Source organism: Oryza glaberrima, chromosome 7 (genome assembly GCF_000147395.1).
Source record: "Oryza glaberrima chromosome 7, OglaRS2, whole genome shotgun sequence".
NCBI classification, from domain to species: Eukaryota; Viridiplantae; Streptophyta; class Magnoliopsida; order Poales; family Poaceae; genus Oryza; species Oryza glaberrima.
The window spans coordinates 23890148-23910606 of record NC_068332.1 but is presented as its reverse complement, the minus strand read 5'-3'; the positions used below and the strand labels follow the sequence as shown (position 1 = coordinate 23910606).

The following is a 20459-nucleotide window of genomic DNA, read 5'->3' as shown; positions in this document are numbered from 1 at the left end:
TGATTTCGAAGAGTTTGACTAAGTTGCATGAATGAAATGCACCGGAGTAGGGTGATACCGAAGAAAGTAAAGGTACCCCTCATCTTGTCTAGAGGCCTCGAACAAAAAGAATTAGACAAGAAACTCCGGCTCCTCACGCCCCTAAAGTAACCAGAGACGTCTGGTGAAAACAGGGCAAGAGGGACTATCATACTCAAAGTCACAAAAAGTACCCCCACCGAATAGAAGGGGAGCCAGTTGAGATCTAGCAAACGGTACGGAACCTTAGAATAGGCGTACCGCACCTTCCCATCAAGGAAGAAAACCAGCTGTTGGAGTGCACACTAACGCTGGTACATGCCCACATCAAGAAGTATTAAGAAATAAGAAAAGAAGAAGAAGCATATGAAAATGCATCTCCTCGTATATCCATGGATACTCGCATAGAACCTCATGCAACCAATAGAAGTTGGCAATGAGACCTATTATGGGTAGTGTCTCTTTTAGACAGCAAAACTCATTGGCAGTCAACCAGGAGTTGAATAAATGAACTAGAAGTTGAAAAGAAGAACTCAACCTGAATATGGATAAGCATTGAAGATAGAATCAATGAATGCATTTCAGGAGCTTGGATCGGACACTTGCATAATAGTACATGAAGAAGTACTAGGTCCCGAGCCAATATAAAAGAATAGAATAAACCAGAAAAGAATTGAAGAAAACAAATTCGTTCGTTTTGAATTTGAGTTTGATTTGAAATATTTGGCCGAATCCAAATCATGCTTACGCTTGCAGCTAAAAGCATGCGACAGATGGAAGCCTAGTACATCAGTCCAACTGCACTTAGAAATGTTCATGGTGCATGGCTTTAGAATAGTCAATTATCGCCAAAATGGGACGGAATTCCTAAAAACGAGTGTCATAGCAGCACATGAATACTTGGCTAATTGAACTAAACCGAACTAAGCATCGTTGAACTATTCAGAGCCTCAGTATGGCTTTGAGAGATGGTTATCCGCGACAGCAATCGCGATTTGAAAACTATCTTAACCCCCACCATTTATGAAATTAAAGTAGCATATATCTCACATATGAGTTATGTGAGAAGCAAACTCACTAAGCATATGAACCCCCAAGCTCTTCTATGTACATGAATTATATAGAAGCAACGAACTAAGTCATGTGGAAGTCTTGCAGGTTCATCCACTAACTCATTATTTACATCTTATCTTGAATAGGTGTGTCCAAGAAATCGGAATAATGAGACTTAGATAAATGCAAAATTCAGGGGGATAATTTCGCTGACTCATGCTAGAATCTTGAAATAGAAAATCAAGTACCCAAAATCAATCTAGAAAGATTGAACGAAGAATTGGGTGAATTGTACTCTTTTTCCCTTTGATAAGTTTTCCCAGCAGTTTCTTATCAAGGTTTTAACGAGGCAATTCATGCGACATTGCAAGCGCATGCTATGTACTCTTTCTCCAAATTTTTCCCACTGGGTTTTTGTGGAGTTTTGATGAGGCATAGACATCATGCGGTGAGTGCCCAAGGGGGAGTGTTAGGAAACCTTCCATATAAGCAATATAGAAACCTACCTTCTATACATTAGTTGGGCCCACACCTAAACCTACCATATATGCAATATGGCTATATAAGAAGGAGGGGGGCTGCTTATTGTGTACTTGTACTTGTAGTGGAGAAGAAGAGGAGAGAATGAATGAGAAAGAAAGTCCTACCCCTATATCATGTGTCTCTATTCTTGTAGACATTACGGGACCCTCTTGGACTACTTCGTGTAGCAGGAGAGTTGCGTAATAATCCTAACCATCTCGCTGATACTAGTACTAAGGCTATTTTGGTTATTTATGCAAAAAAAAAACAACTAACAGTTGACTAAAGCCTAACTTTAATCAATGCAAGGTGGAGTGATGGTAATGGCATGAGAGGTATATGTAAATTTGAAATAATGACATATAAAGGAAGAGCAATTTCAAGGGGAAACCGATAAAGTTTCAGTGGCATATAAGAGATTTTCTCTATTATTTATCGAGTACCTTATCTTTGAATTCACCAATGCAAAGGCTTGCAATGTGCTGCCTGTGCTACTGTCTCTGGCCTTGCAAAGGGATTTATTAGGATTCAAGGTGAAAAGACAATTATAGCAGCTATAAATTCTACAACCATGCCACAACTCAAGTTAGGCAGGTTTAATCAAGCGAGACGTCCCTTTGGTTCATGCTACACTTATGGCAAGATTGCTTCATCACGATGTGGGTTCTATATGTCATTGGCACGTAAAAGTGAGACAAACTTGTTTTTTTATGGTTGAAGTGTGGTTTTAATTTGTTGACTACATGTTAGATATTAGAAATATGGCAAGCTTTGGCAACGTGGGTATCAAGATATGCCAACCAAACAACCATAGATAGAAGAAAAAACAAATGATATGTGATACAAATATATTTAGTGCAACCCAAGCAAAAACAATATAGTATTTGTTTTATTATTACAGCCTATCACTCCCTTGGTCCCTCTTGCTGCCTCTCAACCGTACCTGAAGCGCACTGACTCACATACTTCTTCCTAAAAAAGAACTGATCTTATATTATGATGTGATATATACATTTTTGTACAAGGTTAATTTTTTTAAAGACAGAGGGAGTGTATGCTCGAGCATGTGTGCAGCTAGACGATTAGGGCAACCACAATGTAAAAAGGTAACCTTAAGGAATAAATATATTCTTAGACACACCTTATACATTGTACAAGTTAGCAATAGGAAAAAGTTTCTTGTGATACACCTCAAGCTTATAACTAGCCATAGTGAATAAACAAGTATTTTTTTTCTCCTTTACATTCTCTCTCCCTTCTATCTCAAGGAAGTTGGGAGTTGGCAGTCATCTTAATTTTTTATTTTGTAGTGAGACCCATGTTAAAAACCATATACATTGTATATCATAACATAACAAAGGCTAGCTATTTATGAGTCCCACCTTAAGATGTGTATGCACATTATACATTGGGCTTAATCTGTCGTCTATTAACGCACGCGCTCTCTCTCTCTCCCCCCTCCATTTTTCTCTCCAGGCCATCAACCAATCGAATGTGGACATCATATCGACGGTTGAGTGCGCTCTATTGAACTTTGCTCATATTCAAAAGGAAAAAGTACACCGAGGGTCCCTCAACTTGTCATCGAGTTACGAAATCGTCCCTCAACCGTAAAACCAGATATATCGTATCCCTCAACTTACAAAACCGTTCACTTTAGGTCCTGGGGTGGTTTTGACCCTGGTTTTGTCTGACGTGGCAGCTAAGTCAGCGTGGACCCCACGTATAAGGTTGTCCACGTCACCACACTCTCTCTCTTTCCTCCTCTTCTCTCCCTTCCTCTCTCATTTTTGCCCTAGGCGTGGATGGTGGCGGCGTCTTCGACGCGGCAGGGAGGAGGGATGGCATGGCCGGCGGCTGGCGGGGGAAAAGCGCGGCGGATAGGAGGGCCGATGCGATGGGCGGCGCCGCTGATGGCTGCCGTCGCACGGATGGCTGCGGCGGTCGTCCCCCTCAACCGTCGACCTCGACGCGGCGAAGCAATCCAAGCCAAATGAAATACCGAGCCGATGGGACTCTAGCTAGCTAGCTCGCTCCGGATTAGGAAATTACCAGACATGATTAGGAACAGTCGCGGCGCGACGCCCGTTTCTGCGGAAATTTTCGTACGATTAAACTGATTAGGAAATTCAAAGTTCAGATCTAAAGACATTGGCTAACCACTCCGGTGTTTAATCTTGCTGACGCCGGTGGCCGGCTTCGCCTTCATCTTCGTCTCAACCGGCGGGAACAGCACGGCGTCAATGCCCCGCACTGAGAACCTGCCGTCGGCGAAGATGTCCGGGTCGAAGAGATACGCCGCGTTGTACATGCTCTCCTCGGTCTGGTACATGCGCACACAAGGTCGGCACGCCGTAAGCGAGGAAAGGCATGGCCTCGCCGCAGGGCTCGCGGGAACGCCGCCGGTTTCGCCTCCGCCATGCCTGCGTTGCCAACGAGCACTCCAGCACAACACCGACTCGACTCACACTGGGGGCGCCTAGTTTCCCTCAGGAAGAAGACGACGCGTTGTTTGGTTTCCCCTGTAGAAAACCGTGGGCCGACTCTAGCTAGGCCCTGAGAAAACGGAATCAAATTCGAAGGGAAAACGTACACCGCTGGTCGGCTTACCCACGACGCTCGCGCCTTCCCGTCACACGTGACGCCCGCGCCTCCTCGTCGACTCCCGCGCACGGCCGCTGCATGCCCGCGCCGTGGAGCTCCGCCGGGCTGCCGTCGCGGCGCCGCCCTCCTCCTCTCCCGTCTCGCCTCGCCTGTCGACCGGCCTAGAGAGAGAGAGGAGGAACCAAGAAAAGAGGGGGAGAGATGACTCAGCCTGATATGAGGGGCTCACGTGGGTCCCACGCTGACTCAGCCGTCACGTAGGATAAAACTGGGATCAAAACCATCGAAGGATCTATTATGACCGGTTTTAATTAGCTAAGAGACGTCGGATATCTGGTTTTGCGGTTGGGATACGACTTTGTGACTCGATGACAAGTTGAGGGACCTTGGGTGTACTTTTTTCCTATTCAAAACTGGAAAGAATAACAGTGCTTTCATTGGGAATCCCAACCTACGGCCCAAATCTCAATAGGCCGTGAGGACTCTACGAAAGGGCCGGATCGAGGCCCACATCACGGCCCATAAACCTGTTGACCTCCTCCACGCTTTCGCTGGCCTCGCTCACCTCACCTCTCACCTCGCCGTTAAACCCCATCTCCCGCGCGCGGCGACGGCGGCGGCGGCCGGCGGCGAGCTCCGGACAGAGGAGGGAGCAAGCAGGGAGAACGAGGCATGGGGACCCTAGGGCGGGCGATCTACACGGTGGGGAAGTGGATCCGCGGCACGGGGCAGGCCATGGACCGCCTCGGATCCACCATCCAGGGCGGCCTCCGCATCGAGGAGCAGCGTAAGCAGCAGCAGCCGCCGTCTCTCTCTCTCTCTCTCTCTCGTCGCTCTTGCAACTGTTATTAGTGTCGGATCAGGTTGATTGATTGGCAGGCACGCACATTCGTGACAATTGACAATTGTTATTGAAAAGGAATATGGTAGGAATGGATAGGGGGGTTACGGGATTCGAGTCTCGAAATGAGCCTAATTTATCGTCAGTGATTTGTGAAGTTCTGCATTTCAGGTTTTCAACTAGTGACTTGATCTCGTGTGTCAAAACAGCAGCAAGTAAATCAAGGATTGCACATATTGTTTATTGCGGTCATACTGCCCATTCTGGGAGGGTCACATTGGCATGCTGATTTTCGCGTGGTTATGTATCTATTTTCCGTTGCTTAGCATCATGAAGAATGCCATTTGTTCCACCTTCTAGTTAGGTGTGGTGCTGTAGCTGGTGTTGATTGATTTCCACCATGCTGCATCTTTTAGAGGGCCTTGAATTAGCATAAATTGGACACTGTATCAAAAAGGGTGTGCTTTTTTTTTTTTTTTGGTATTATGTCTTGATAGGTCATTTTAGAATAACCATGAGCCAATGAATTTAGCAAATGTACATAAACTTCATGCTTGAGCCTGACTAACATGTTACCGTTTTGTATGCCTTTGTCAGTGTCAAGGCATCGCACAATCATGAACATATTTGAGAAAGAGCCCAGAATCCACAAGGATGTTTTTGTTGCTCCCAGTGCAGCTGTGATTGGTGATGTTGAGATTGAACATGGATCCTCAATCTGGTATGGCTCCATTTTAAGAGGTAAACTCTTGGTCAATATTACGCTGTAGTACTACACATGTGAGTAAGCATGGGCTTTGTCTTGATAATTTATTTCCCCTTTCTTTCTTGGTTACACCATGTTTACTGTACATTTTTGTTTTCGGAATAAACTTGCTTCTGGCTGCAGTTACACTCATTGTTATGATAAATGGTACTATATAGACAACTGACACAACCACCAGTCGTAAAGAGATGCACAGTTTTATCAAACAGCTCTAGTACACTCATCTTTTCATTGTTGGGCTCTCAACTGACCTTTCACATGAAGTTTAAGTTTTTAACCTGCAACGATGATGTTATGCGATAATAAAGCATCAAGTACTAACATACTAGTAGCTCTTAAAAAAACAATTAGGTTTGTTAAAGGAACCCAATGCTCATCACCATGGTGAGAATGGTTTTGACCAATGCCTGTATGGTCTCTTTTACAACCAAATCCAAGTAGAAAAAGGATTCAAGCGGCTTCATTCACATGATAACGTTCCTCCTACACCATATGATCTTTTATCATGGTGTGAGGTATTTGTGCTGTCATACATACTGGGTTAACCCAAGCATATTGATATTTCAGTAACTATAGTGTTGAAGTTGAAGTTGTGCTTTAAATACTTCCACGGTGCAGTGATGATAACCATTTTAGCTCCTTTTCATTCGTTTGTCCTCAGGTGATGTCAACAGCATTCATATTGGAGCTGGAACAAATATACAAGACAATTCCCTTGTACATGTTTCAAAAGCTAATATCAGTGGGAAGGTTCTCCCAACCATAATTGGAAACAGTGTTACAATAGGTCAGTAGAGCACGTCCTATCTTATTTCGTAATATACACTCTGATATGCTATTGAAGTTGTGATTTGGCTTTTCTGGAAGACATTAACCACATGGCATCATTTATACATGATAAAATCGTAAAAATATGGTTTCCATTGCTGCTTTGTGATTGATTTATGAGTTAAAATTCTGAGCTTCATTTCGCATGGACTATTCACTGCGACACTGTGCTATGCACCTACCTAAACAATAAAGCTTCTGCCAGGTCACAGTGCTGTTCTACACGCATGCATCGTCGAAGATGAAGCTTTTGTTGGTATGGGTGCCACTCTGCTTGATGGAGTGGTGGTTGAAAAGCACAGCATGGTTGGTGCAGGATCCCTTGTTAAGCAAAACACCAGGATTCCTTCTGGAGAGGTTACCTTCCTATTTTCTTGCTAAGCAAGTTTTTTTTCACTTGCTATATGAGAAATATGCACTCAACTGCCAACATTTTGTAATGAGGTAATTCTCAGAGATGCTGGTATATGATTACAAAATTGGCATGCTCTTTGTTCGGAAAAATACCTAATTGTTTTTAGATAATGCAATTGTATGATTCTGAGGTAGAGGTTTAGTCTGCATTTTCCCCCCTAATTTACAGTAATAATGTGTTCACACATATTTTGCATGAATCTTGAATGTAGTTTTTCTTCCTTATTTATAAAACTGTAACTGGGGACTGAAGGATTACCAAATAAAGCTGCTGGCTGCATGTTTATGCTGATGTCCATGTTTTATGTTCCACACTTGTTGTGAACAGCTGCAAGAGTTAAATATGCTTTGTATTTATATTTTATGGTCAAGTTAATATATTACATGGCTTTATTAAACCATATGGTTTCCTGACATTGCTAGGTCTGGGTTGGTAATCCTGCCAAGTTCCTAAGAAAGCTTACTGAAGAGGAGATGACGTTCATTGCACAGTCAGCAACGAACTATATCAATTTGGCTCAAGTCCATGCAGCCGAGAACGCCAAGACCTTCGATGAGATTGAGCTCGAGAAGATGCTGAGGAAGAAGTTTGCGCACAAAGACGAGGAGTATGATTCGATGCTCGGGGTGATCCGTGAGATCCCACCAGAGCTTATCCTCCCGGACAACATCCTCCCAAACAAGGCTCAAAAGGCTGTTGCTCACTGAGTGTTTTCTTAAAGCTCCCAAAAGCTTGCTGTTATTACATGTTGTCTTGTTTGTGACAGTTTTGTCTGTCCGTGGAGGAAAAGGAAGTCAATTGGTTCCCCTGCTTTTGACTTGCTTGCTTGATAGATGTGAGGTTCAAGTTATTTGATACTAAATGGCTGTACTGGGAATAAGTCAGTGAGCTCGGAAAGTAGAAATTTTGAGGATTTTCGTGGGTGCAGAACTAATTTATGCGAAATTCCTGTAAAATTTCTGCGTTCAAGAGGACTAGAGGAGTCATGGAAGACGAGCAATCTGAAGGAAGATGCTCCCTGCTGATCAGTGAGTAATAAGCGGGCCCTGTTTGGAACATAGTTTTTTAAATGATTTTTTAGGAAATATAAAATATCTACTTTGATCCAAAGGAAGATTCCCTTTGCTTCATCCTACCATCCGTCTCTCTCTCTCTCTCTCTCAATTTTTTTTCATGTAAACAGCCTAAACTTCTATCATGTGTTTTGAATTTCTTAGTTATCAACTTTACACTATATCATATTCCTACATTTTTTTCTATTCATATGTTTTCATTCGAATTTCTTAGTTATCAACTTTACACTATATCATATTCCTACATTTTTTTTCTATTCATATGTTTTCATTCCTTTATTTCAAACGAGGCCTTAAAAGAGAAAATAGTCCTATGAGACCAGTTTATTTTCAAGTATGGATTTTACCTGCTCTCCTAGGATTATTTTCCAGCTTAAGGCAGCTGCTTCCAAGGTACAGTCACAACTCACAACAAAGTGGCAGTCTAGCCCGCCCAAGGTCATCTTGGCATCTTGCCGAGGACGGGCCAAGGGCCAACTCATCCAGTATTGAGCCCTGCGCTGCACGGCACCACAAAAGTGTCCCGAGGAACACAAGGATCCTTTTTAGAGCAAGTTTAATAGAATAGCCCACTACTAGCTCTAGTTCATCTATAGCCAATCTAATAGTAAATTCATATAATAGTTGTTTAATATACTATTAATATATTGTCCCACCTGTCATACACAAATTGCGTATTGGAGTCCGTGCTGTAGCTGGCTACAGATCTGTAGCCGGCTACAGATCTGTAGCCGGCTGCTCTTATCTCTCATCTTTTATCTCACTAAAATATATTTACAGCTGGCTAATAGTCTACTATTGTACCTGCTCTTAAGAGAGCTTTACATTTCGAAAAACAGCTGGTGAGAATTAAAAAAACTGAGTTATTCAAGAGAGGTCGAGATTGTATGAGAAGCTCCATCTACCATAAGCTCTCCAAACACAGAGCCAAGATAAGCAGAAAGGGGGATAGTCCATTATGTTTGGTAAACAGTTTCATGAACATAGTTACATACACTGGAGTGCTGACACAGCTACAACATGCGTGGGTGTCTCTCTCTCAGAAATGAGAAATACTCATAATTTACCAACTAAACTAGACTGACCCGCAAGGCAGTAAAAACGATGCCTTGGCGAACCTACTACTACTAAACTACCCCTCACTACAATACACCTCACAGATCAGATATGTATTAGAGTATCTAACTACAACGACACAAATGTACAATGATTCCAAACACAGGGTCTGAGCTCGTACAAGAGGTTAGCTGGTACAGTTCGTCTTCATCAATCACCAGTGAGTTTTATCCCCAGGACCAGCAAGTATGATCTGCATTCGGACAAGCAAAGTCAATTACTCCGTGATCATTGCGCATAACACAGTCCAAAAAAAATCGTTGGGGAAGAAACAAAATTCCTCTAGCTGGAGCAACAGAGTGCGACAACTTCTTGTTTTTTTTTTTCTCTCCAAGACAGGTTGCTTACATTGCAATCGATGGCAAATCTGCGAGCGAGCATGATTGCAGAGTTGCGTTCTCTGGCCGTCTCGAAGCCCAGCACCAGGCTCAGGTCTCTCCTCGGTTGCCAGTACATTGATTGGGGTGCAGCGTCTCCACCGCCTCTCATACCACATAGCTGATGAAATGAAGAGCATTAATGCAACACAAATTTTAGACTGTATCATAGTCCAATGATGTGGAATGAAAGCTATCATCAATGAGATGGAAGCAAGTTTCTAAACCAACTATATCATCTTATGAGCGCTAAAAAGTGTTGTGTAGAATACCTGCATCGTTGAGGAGTAGAATTCTTTTGCAATTACTGTCTTCCCTTTTGCGAGTCTCATCCGCAGTTTCCCAACGGAAAGAACATGAATTGAATCAGTAGGTTGTTTAATTCCATTCACTTGAAGAACAACAACCTGCCATAAGGGGCAAAAATAGGTGTCCTTAAAGAATGACTAGTAACAGTGGATAAAGCTGACTTCGTGAGCAGTAAATACACAGTTCTTTTATTATTTTTAGTGACACTGAATATTTGGTAGAAGCATCCAATAGACTGATTTCTTGACATAAAAGCAGCAGATGACATGCCAACTGGGAAATCATGAAAACCAAAATATCTGACAACAAGACTTAGTAAATAGCAAGATTTACAACAAATTATGTAGGTACTATTATTATGCAGAAACAAAAATGGATAAGGAAAATCATTACATTATATTCAGTTTCAGGATTCCTTAGAAGAGTCTCTACGTAATCGACCAATCCTGCAGCTGCTCGACAAAATAATATTAGCCATGTCATAATCATAAAAGCACATTAATGTTATCAGTCAGGAAAACTAACCAGGATCTACAGGGCCAGCAGTCTTCACGACAGAGATTTCACCGCAATGGTTGATCTCAGCTTGCAAATACCGCCCAACATCATGTGGTTCTGGAGCGTATGCTTGCTTTATGGCACCTATAAAAGATCGGTAGCAAGTAGCAACAGCCATCAGTGTTACATCATATGTAGAAACAAGATCGTTTTGCTTGATGGAAATAGTTTCACCTGAAATTATCTCTTTCTTGTTTCCTTCAGGCTGCACACGGAACCACTGTATTGTACTTCTTGATAAATCAACAAATCCATCACTCTGGGAAACTATGCGCAACATTGAGCCTAAGCTTTCAAGGCCCTCCAGCTCATACGAGGACACATCATTTTTCTCATAGCTTTGATGCAGGTGTAACTGATAAAAAGGACAGCCAATCATGCATCAAAATTAATACCAGATCTTGATCTCTACATACCAAAATTATTCATGTTGGGAACTTCACAGATTTGAGAAGCAACATAGAATATGATTCGATCTAAAGACACTATTATTTGTCTTTTATGGCTGATCATCCAAGTAGCAAGATAACTCCTATAGAAAAACAATGACACTAAAAGTAGGCATGAAGCAGCAATAACAAACCACTACATGCTCTTTGGCATCGTTCTGCTTATTTGCACAAAAAGTTTTAAAGAAAGAAAGCAAGCTACAGAGTTCATATATGATTCCATCTTCACAAACTTTGACATAGAATTGGTGAGCTCTTGCGGTCTTTTGTTTTCAACATGCTCCACAGTGCACGGTCTGATTCACCGCAAATTCATATTGCAATAGCTGGTTTCAATCTGGCCTTATTGTAAAAATGACAACTGAAATTGCCAAAATCAGCATGTGTTAACCATACCTCTTTCAAAAGATGAACACAATTTGAGGACTTCTCAGCTAATTGTTCGCGTAGGACTTCAATCTCATTTTCAATGTCCATTGCCTAAAAGATAATTAAAAACTTGAGATTAGTCATTTAGAAACCAGAATACCATACGATCAAGTATGCAACATAGGCTTGCAATTTCACATGTAGAGTGACATAATAAGTGCATTCTACCTTGCTGGGACAATGCAGCATTTTCACTCTCCGTGCTTCTTGAGCCTTTTCCTTAAGTTCATCCTCATCCTAACAAGGTTTCAAAAAGAAATGGTAATAAAAAATGCACAATTCAGCTTGAAACTAGAGGAACTCTAAATATGGAAATCTCTCAGCATAAATGAATCACAAGACACAGGCAGCTGGAAATTAGGGGTTTAGGGTTGAAAGTGCCTAGGACATGTAGGAAATGACAATAAATGTAACAAGAAGAAGACATCTACCAACAAAAATGATTTATTATGACTTCATACAATCAAAAATCAATGTTTAATGTTGCATATATCTCTGAGTTATTTCAATAAAATAAAAGAACATAGTGTTCCTACCACCTACCTGCTTCCCATTTATTTGAGGATCAATTTCTTGCTCTTTAACTAATTGTTCAACTTTTTGTACAGCAGCTCTAGCATTATCTATCTCTATGCGAGCGTTGGATCTTTCTTCTTCAACAATTCTCCGGGCATCTTCAGAAGCCTGTATGAAAATACAGAAAAACAAGCAATGATTGAAAAGGGATGAACACATGAAGGTATACCAATGGACAGATCTACCCAAGGTGATATTAAACACGATTCTACAAGAAGCCGGTGAAAAAAGCAGCGATTGTTGTCAGCATGCTTATATCTGAACCGTATTGAGGAAATCAGGTGGAAGTCCTAAAACGTGTTATTCAATAAGCTGTGATTACATGTGCTGAAATTTCACACAGTATTTTGGAAGGGAAACCATTAGTACTTCAATAGTTCAGTTCCATAGTATAATACAGTCTCAACAAAAGAAGCATTCCATTGTTCATTAGTACTGCATATTGTTCATAGGAAGAACTCAACTTTCCTTACTAGCAATTTAGCGAAACAGGGAACACTTAAAACAATGGAACCTGACATTTTGCTATAACAATAAAGAATCAAAAGTGAATGTCACAAGATGCAGTATGTTGACTGATGTTCATAGCATGCATACACTACTGAACTACAAGGAATTTTGGACGCACCAGTTTCAATGAGGTTGCAATTTTGGCAACCTCTGCCTTTTGCTGCAGCAACTCGTCTTCTCTTTTAGACAGCTGAACTGTTAAAATATCCACCTATAGAAAGTACCAAACTATTAAAAGAGCCCACAGAAAAGGCACCATTTTTGCATATGGAGCTTGGAGGGAAAAAAAAGGACAGAATAGTAGCCTCTTTTTAAAACACATGCAACACAATTAAAGATAAATAGCAACACCATTAGAAAAGTTACAAATTGAGTAGCAACAATCCTTGGTGAAAAATCAAAATATGGTTCATAACAAGAAACAAACCATAGAAAGGGATTCCTCAATTTCATCCTTATGTTTCCCTGCAACTCGACTTCTCAGCGATTCTAATACATTCTTTAGATTTTTCAGAAGGATGTCTCGCTCCAATAAAGCAGCTTGTCTCCATTTAACCTGAGAGTTCAAGATTTCAAGGTGAGGCTAGATAGACAACTTTGATTATATAACTCCATTCATTCAAGTATTGGGCCAATCGTCCAAGAGCATTCAGGAGGGCAGGACCTAAAACAGGTAAAAGTTCCATACCTCATTAGACAACAATGTGGCAGTGTTAAGACCCTTCTCAAATTTCATAGCGAGCTCACGGACTGAAAGGCGCTGACTCCGATCAAGTAGGTCTGCTGTTTCCTTGGCAACAGCCTCTTTCAGCGATGGCATTTCTTGATCATCTGTTAATTTGATAACTATCCCATTCAAACTCTTCTTGTATGTAGGGAATTTATTTCTGATGAAGTTTGCAGGACGCAACGGCCCTGACCAGAGGACATCATTATGTGTCTTCCGCCCAAAATCAATTGTGGATGCCCGCGTCATTTATACAGCACCCTCAACCTTGACTAAATAGCAGGCTTTACCCCTCAATAGTTTACAACTGGCCACAGTAAATTATCATTAGTTGAAATGCTCGATAATTATAGTTTGTTTAAAATGTGCATCCATAATCATTAGGGGAAGTCAACACCATTAAAAAAAAAGGAAAGAGCATAAATAAAATGCAGTGTCCATAGATAATAAAAATATAAGACAAAAGCAAGTGCTGGTCGGTTTCAAACAAAAAAAGCGCTGGATATCATAGTATCATCTAACTGCACGCAAGTGCTACCACCAAACCGATTAACCAAACCTCATGCGTCGCAGGTATTGAAGTATAAACAATACTGGTCAGTAAACTCCAAGTTACAAATCTGTATTGGATGGTACAGACCAAGTAATTGTCACACTTGAATTCCACTATGAAGGACAGTTAGTAGTACTAGATGGTAAAGCTAGAAACTACTAGTGCAAATTTGTCAGTGGAATAGGGAAAAAGGACGTTCATGTATGATTAAAGTGATCGGTGGGAAACAAAAGGTTAACCAATCACCAGGTAGCATCAAGTACAGTTGAAAATTTTCAAACATTGTAGCTGGCATCCGCCAAAAAAATAGTTGCTCTAATCTTGCGAGCAACAAAAATAATTTGGAGCTGAAAGACCTCTGCAATTTTATTACAAATGAAACTAAACAACACAGTTCAGAATTCATGGGTAAACTTAAGCTTAGACATAGCAGAGCTATTCAATTCATGCACAGTTCTTCTGGGCTTCTGGCTACACGGCACTCGTACGAAAATTAAAACTGAAGTAAAGGCGTATGAATTCAATTCACTATCGGGACATGTTTTATATTAGGTTCGTTGGCAAATCATTGCTAGTAGGAGTATGCGCTAACCACCTCGCCACTCCACGCAAATGCGAGTGCAATTCCGTACTAATTTCCTTCTAATTCTTGTTTCAAAAAAATATATAATTTGCTTAAAATTTCATCAATTAATGCACTATAGCAGACTCATACTAGCAAAATAAACAGAGAGAGAGAAAAAAAATATAACCTTCTGCCAATCTGCCTCCCAATCGTCCAGCCATTCAAAAGCAGTAAGTAGAAAGATGAACAAACAAAAAACACACACAAAAGAAAAAGAGAGAGAGAAACTAAAAAAGAAAAAACGCACAGAGAAAACAGGAGAGGGAGCTAGAGGTCTTACCAAGGAGCTTCCAGAACGCAAACCCGCCGGCAGCCGGCTCAAATGGCGCTCGCTCGCCGGGATCCCGCGGCAGCTGCACCCACGGCGGCGAGGCTGATTCGGCGAGGAAAATGTGGCGCAAATCTGGGGGGAGAGAGAGAGAGAGATTTTGGAGCGGGTTCGCCTCTCTCTCTCCTTTCTTTTCTCTCTCCTCGCCTTCTCTTCTTCTTCTCTCGCGAGCGGGTGCGAGCTTTGAATGGCAGTGGCGAGTGGCGACGCGGGGGTGGGCCCAACCCGGGAAATGTGGGGCCCACATGTCAGTGGGCCCACCGGAGGATCTGCGGGTCAGGTGAGTCATCACAGGCGCAAGTGCGATCCGGACACGACGACTCCGCTCCCCCCGAGATTCCCTCCGGGCGGCGCTGCGGGCCGTAGGATCTCGATCGGACGGCGGAGGATAGTGGGAAGGGGTTTCGCCACCGTTCCGTTGATGGCGCGGGGCGCGTCGTGGACCCCACACCTTCCACCGGTAGGAGTAGGCAGTTGGGATAATCTTTGTCTGTTTCTGTCTGCACTTCGAATTTTTCTTCTTCTTTATTTTTTTTCATTTTGATTGAATTTTCAGGGGAGCTGAACTTCATCTGCAAATTGGAATATTCAATTTGATTTCAGGGCGCTTGGGACGCATGATTTTTCACAGGGTTCTCGTGTAGTGCTAACTGCTAACTTGCTAATAGAAAGTTGTTTGTTCAGTTGTGTTGTCAGTCTTCACAAGCCACATGTGTGGTTATTATAAAGCTGAAGGGTTCACCAAAAATAAGAAGGGCATTGCGTCGCCTCTCAGCATCGTCAAGGGATAAGTTGATGAGAGCATCGTCAATCACATGGTTTTAAATTTTTCTCCTCTTTTTTTTTTCAAACACGAGTAAACTACTAGATGTGGGTAGCAGCTGCATCTCGTTGGTGCTACGCATGTGCTCGGCTTTGACTTCGCAGGATTGATTGAATCGATCCCGGGAACAGCGGGCTATACATGTAGCTAGCGCGGTTGGTATCTGCAAATGTGCTCGGCTTTGACTTACTCTAAATCATCAATAGCTAATCTAATAGTCCATTTATATAATAGTTATCTATAAACCATTAATTTATAGTCCCGCCTTTCATAAATTAATTTATAAACTATTAATTTATATACATTACTTATTGGAGTTCGTGTTGTAGCTTCACTCTCTTCTATTCTCTCTTCCACATGTGCTTACAGCTAACTTGCAGTCTAATATTGTACTCGCTCTAACCTAAGTAAGAGCAAGTTTAATAGTATAGTCAACTGCTGGTTTTAAATCATCTATAGCTAATTTAATAGTTCGTTTATATAATAATTATTTATAAACTATTAATATATTGGAGTTTGTGGTGCAGATGGCTACAAATCTGTAGCTCGTTTTCCTTCTCTGCTTTACATGTGTTTACAGCTGACTTATATCCTGCTATTGTACTCGCTCCGAGAATGCCGTGGTAGCCCAATCGCTTCGCCTGCACTCGATTATAAGCTATAACACTTATTAAAAGAAAAAAATTATAATTAAAAAACCATCAAATCAGTTTTAAAATTAAAATTTTAACTACATCTTATAGATTTAGCTTAAGAGTAAATGAACAATATCTCTTTAGAAATTAACCATGTGTTCGAGATGTCGCTGCTGATAAATCCAAACGCCGGGGTCATGAAGCCGCCATGCTCGCCAATCGCCAGCTGCTGGTGTTGATCCAATCGATCGATCCATCCATGTCACTGTTGGGATACGCATAGGCTACGATAGTATAAATCAAAATTTTCTATCGCGTAAACCAGGAACCATGCAAGTATTAGATTATAGATCGTTACCACTCGACGCGCTGTGCAGCGGAAGAAGACGCTGAGAAGTCGAAGGAATTCTCGCGAAGTAGCGCGCGTCGATGTAGAGGAAGTAGTCGATTGCACCGGCTCGACCTTCTCCTCCTTGTGCGTTCTCCTCACCGTACTCCCACGCCGATCAGCACTGCAAACCAACGGCGCCTCTACCGGTATCCACACGTATAGGGACGAAATGCCATGTGCAGATGTGCTAGCACCCGCGCGCGGCTAGGGTTTTGCTCAGGGAGGGAAGTGACGGCTAGGATTTCTCATGTGATGCAATTCCTCCGCCGATCACACCCCTCACGAATATATAAGATCCATCACTCGGGCCTCCAAGGCTCGTAGGACTCCTATTCGGATCCCTATCCGAATTAAGCTCATATTGGATCTCCATCCAATCCCCTTATTCCGGCCCATTAAGCGTGCGACCCTGTAGGTTCATGTATACTCGGCTGTAATCCGAAAACTCCTTTTCGGTCCACGCGTCAATAGCGGCCCCTAGCAGAACGTATTGACCCACCGTGCATACATAAAGATCATATTGGCTGAACCTCTAGTGTATACTTGTATGAATCCCTTTGCCTCACTATATCGATTAAGCTCAAGGCTAGATATGTGCAATCCTCTAATAGCTCAATCATTCACTCGAACCTGTTGATAGATTATATAACTTGTGATTGACTCCTCAATCATCTTTGGCATGGCCATGCACTTCCATAATCTACAACATCGAGGGGCCCAGAGATATCTCTCCATAGGAGGGGCAAATCCCATCTTGATTATTCATATCTCACTACATGTTTCATAGCATACCCGAAAACTACTTTTATAACTACCCAATTACGGAGTAGCGTTTAGCAGTCCCTAAGTAAGCTACTACACATGTTGGGAACCATGATAATATTAGGTCTAAGGATTCAACACCAACACTAAATGAGATCACTGATGACACAACACATATGGTTCTTGCAGTGTCTCATGTTGGGTCTATCCAACAACATGTTCACTAACATGTGCCCACATTATTAATTTGGTATCTCTATACCATGATCCATGAGACATAATCATCAATTAATACGTGTGCTGATCATCTAAACATATTTGTTACACATATGATATTTGATCAGGGATCCTTTAGAAATAGCAACACACAACATAAAGAGTCTCATGAAAGAATCACATATTCATTAACCAATAATGAATTTATCTATTTCAAGAAACAAAGTCAGATAAATATGTAAACATAGTGTGTGATACAATAATCTCTATAATTGCCTTTAGGGCATATCACTAACAGTCACACCACAGCGACCACGCATTTCTTCGACACAAGACATACAACTACTACTAGCTGTACTAGAGTAGCCAATCACTATAAAATGCTTCAGTTGCTTTTTACCAATAATATTATAATCTACGAGCATATCCTCTCTTTGTCCCCTAAAGAATAGTATAATTCTAGAGAAAAACTAGACAAGCATTCCAGGTTCTAGTACGAGTAATCTCTCAATCAAAAAAAAAGTAAACTCTGTCCAAATTTATAGCAGTTTGCCCTTTTTTTTTAATCGAGTACATCTCTAGTACATTAGCTGATTAGCCATGTTACGACTCAAGTCGAATAATCAAGGAGCAATCCTTGTCATGTCTGCAATCATGCATAAATGGCCGAGGATTTAAGAAGAGGATGATTATCCCTTGAAGAGAAAGTCATGGATGTCCATTATCTACGATGTCCTGAACTGATAACGATCATAAGTTCTAATTACATACTAGTATTTGGTGATTCAGGTTCTGTATCTTTCTGGCTGAGCTGAATTCAACACTTCAACTTCAAGCAAATCATGTACTCCAACCTTGGTAGTACTACATAAATAAGGGGGTGTCTAGATCCCACCCTAAAATTTTACACCCGGTCACATCGAATATTTATACACTTGCATAAAATATAATATATTTGCTAATGACGGATTAATTATGTTTAATAAATTTGTCTTGCGGTTTACTTTATTAGTGCCCGAACACCCCATATAACCCCGTATATAATACTTTACGTGATACGTCAAAACTTTACATCCATATATCTAAACACCCCCTAAATAATGGCAACAAAGGCAGATCAATGTGGGACAAAAGAAAGTGAAAGGATAATTTCTGAATCTATCAGAGGGTTTTCAGTGTAGTACCAAGATGGTTTTCAGTTTTCACCTGAGGGGTGATGCATGTGACAGACGTACAGTAGTAGTAGTACCTTTGCAGGTGTTATGAACCAGTATTCTCTATTACAGTGCTATAATTGACAATCGGTACATGATAATCGGTAATGCCGTGCAGAGTGTTTTTTTTTTCTGAACCAGTATTCGGGTGTGTTTAGTTCTAAAGTTTTTTTCCAAACTTCCAACTTTCCATCACATCAAACATTTCATATACACACAACTTTTCAATCACATCGTCTCCAATTTCAACCAAATTCCAAACTTTGGTTGGAAGTGAACACAACCTTCTCTACTCCTATGCCCTACCGTGTGTACTCCTAATTTGTCCAATACAACTAATTTGCGTTTTTACTGCTAGTACAAATCTGCAATCTCTTAGCAATCCAAAGTCCCAGAGCTTCAGAGAGAGGGGGAAGTTGGAAGGAAACCTGATGCAGGATAGCAGTAGCTCCAATGGTCAGAATAAGAGCAGACAAGCTTTATATCATCCTAACCCAAGGACCACTATTGATCTAACCGTAAAGACAAAACAATGACAAAATGACAAGAGAAAAATTAGAGCTTTGGGGTTGAGACCATGTGCTTGAGTGCCCCAGGTGAGCAGGTTTCAACACTGGCTGGGTTCTTGCGTCGTTTGTGTAGTACTAAGGCCTTGTTCTAACTTATACAGATTTTTCCTCGTGACAAGTGTAAACCTTTGTAAACCTTGATTTCAGAGGGAACCTACTCTATGACAAGTGCGAACTATACTACTAATCTACTCATCGAAAATTTCAAGTTGCAAAAAGGGAAAAAAAAAACTTGCGTCCAGACTTAAACTCCTAATTTTTCAGTTGAATCTACAGGACGAAAGAGCCCAGCCCATTGCTCTCTCGGGCTCTCGGCCCATGATACTCCTAATTTTTCTCTGGGCCCTCGCTTCGATGAGGCCCATCTAAAACCTTGAATAGAAGAATCGAACCCATGGACACACGGCTCCGGCTCGTCCACCCCCAATCGCATTCGCATCGTGATTATTCTCTCTTCCTGGTCACACTCACACCACCGCCGCAGGCTAAAGATTCCACCGCATCTTTCCCCTTTGATAACACCGAAAGTTTTCCCGGTTTCCGCAGAGCCGAGCCGAGCCGTGGGCGTTTCCGCCGCCGAAGCGTTGCTCATGCAGCGCGAGGAGATTGGCGGCAAAACCGCATCGAACCGTCCATGTCAATTGAGTTTTTACGCCTGGTCCCCGGGACTGGGCGTCGTTTCAGGGAATGGGGGCATTGCTATGTTTATTGCGACACAAAATCAGCTTACATTATTACTTGTAATATTAGAGGATATGATTTACTAGAATGTAAGCAAAATTTAGAGCAAGTATTATAGTGAGCTATAAGCTTACTATAAGTTTATATGGAAAAGAGAGAGAAAAAATTAAAATTGTTGGCTCTCATGCAAGAGCTAGCTTAACACAAGCTTTAAGACAAATACGTACACCCTCCGTTTCATAATGTAAGACTTTCTAGCATTGCCCACATACATACATACATACATACATACATACATACATACATACATACATACATACATACATACATACATACATATATATATATATATATATATACATATATATATATATATATATATATATATATATATATATATATATATATATGAAACAAAAAAAGTATATTAAATGTACAAGTAAGAGATAGAGAAAGGATAAAAAAATTATAGCCAAACTTATAGCTAATTT

General features: G+C 41.3%; 2 protein-coding genes across 2 annotated transcripts; one reads left to right on the top strand and one right to left on the bottom strand.

The window, feature by feature from the left end:
- Positions 1–4744: 4744 nt before the first annotated feature.
- Positions 4745–7981, top strand: LOC127778689 (gamma carbonic anhydrase 2, mitochondrial-like). Its single transcript, XM_052305310.1, has 5 exons — positions 4745–4984; positions 5636–5779; positions 6466–6591; positions 6838–6989; positions 7470–7981. The coding sequence occupies exons 1-5, from the start codon at positions 4870–4872 to the stop codon at positions 7752–7754; spliced, it is 822 nt and encodes a 273-aa protein (XP_052161270.1). The 5' UTR covers positions 4745–4869; the 3' UTR covers positions 7755–7981.
- Positions 7982–9053: 1072 nt separating this feature from the next.
- LOC127778352 (stomatal closure-related actin-binding protein 1-like) lies at positions 9054–14838 on the bottom strand. The gene is made up of 13 exons (XM_052304934.1): positions 14630–14838; positions 13133–13478; positions 12872–13000; positions 12563–12655; positions 11902–12042; positions 11527–11595; positions 11326–11409; positions 10655–10835; positions 10448–10564; positions 10316–10374; positions 9886–10020; positions 9585–9734; positions 9054–9429 (listed from the first exon to the last, which is right to left on the bottom strand). The coding sequence occupies exons 2-13, from the start codon at positions 13418–13420 to the stop codon at positions 9391–9393; spliced, it is 1485 nt and encodes a 494-aa protein (XP_052160894.1). The 5' UTR covers positions 13421–13478; positions 14630–14838; the 3' UTR covers positions 9054–9390.
- Positions 14839–20459: the final 5621 nt, after the last annotated feature.

Bases quoted from the DNA above. Each gene is read 5' to 3' on its own strand.
- LOC127778689 (XM_052305310.1), top strand. From the start codon at position 4,870: ATGGGGACCCTAGGGCGGGCGATCTACACGGTGGGGAAGTGGATCCGC. The intron at 4,985-5,635 runs GTAAGCAGCAGC...TGCCTTTGTCAG, and splicing joins CCTCCGCATCGAGGAGCAGC to TGTCAAGGCATCGCACAATC. The intron at 6,592-6,837 runs GTCAGTAGAGCA...AGCTTCTGCCAG, and splicing joins TGGAAACAGTGTTACAATAG to GTCACAGTGCTGTTCTACAC.
- LOC127778352 (XM_052304934.1), bottom strand. From the start codon at position 13,420: ATGACGCGGGCATCCACAATTGATTTTGGGCGGAAGACACATAATGAT. The intron at 11,596-11,901 runs GTAGGTGGTAGG...AAACCTTGTTAG, and splicing joins CTCAAATAAATGGGAAGCAG to GATGAGGATGAACTTAAGGA. The intron at 10,375-10,447 runs GTTAGTTTTCCT...TTTGTCGAGCAG, and splicing joins TGCTGGCCCTGTAGATCCTG to CTGCAGGATTGGTCGATTAC.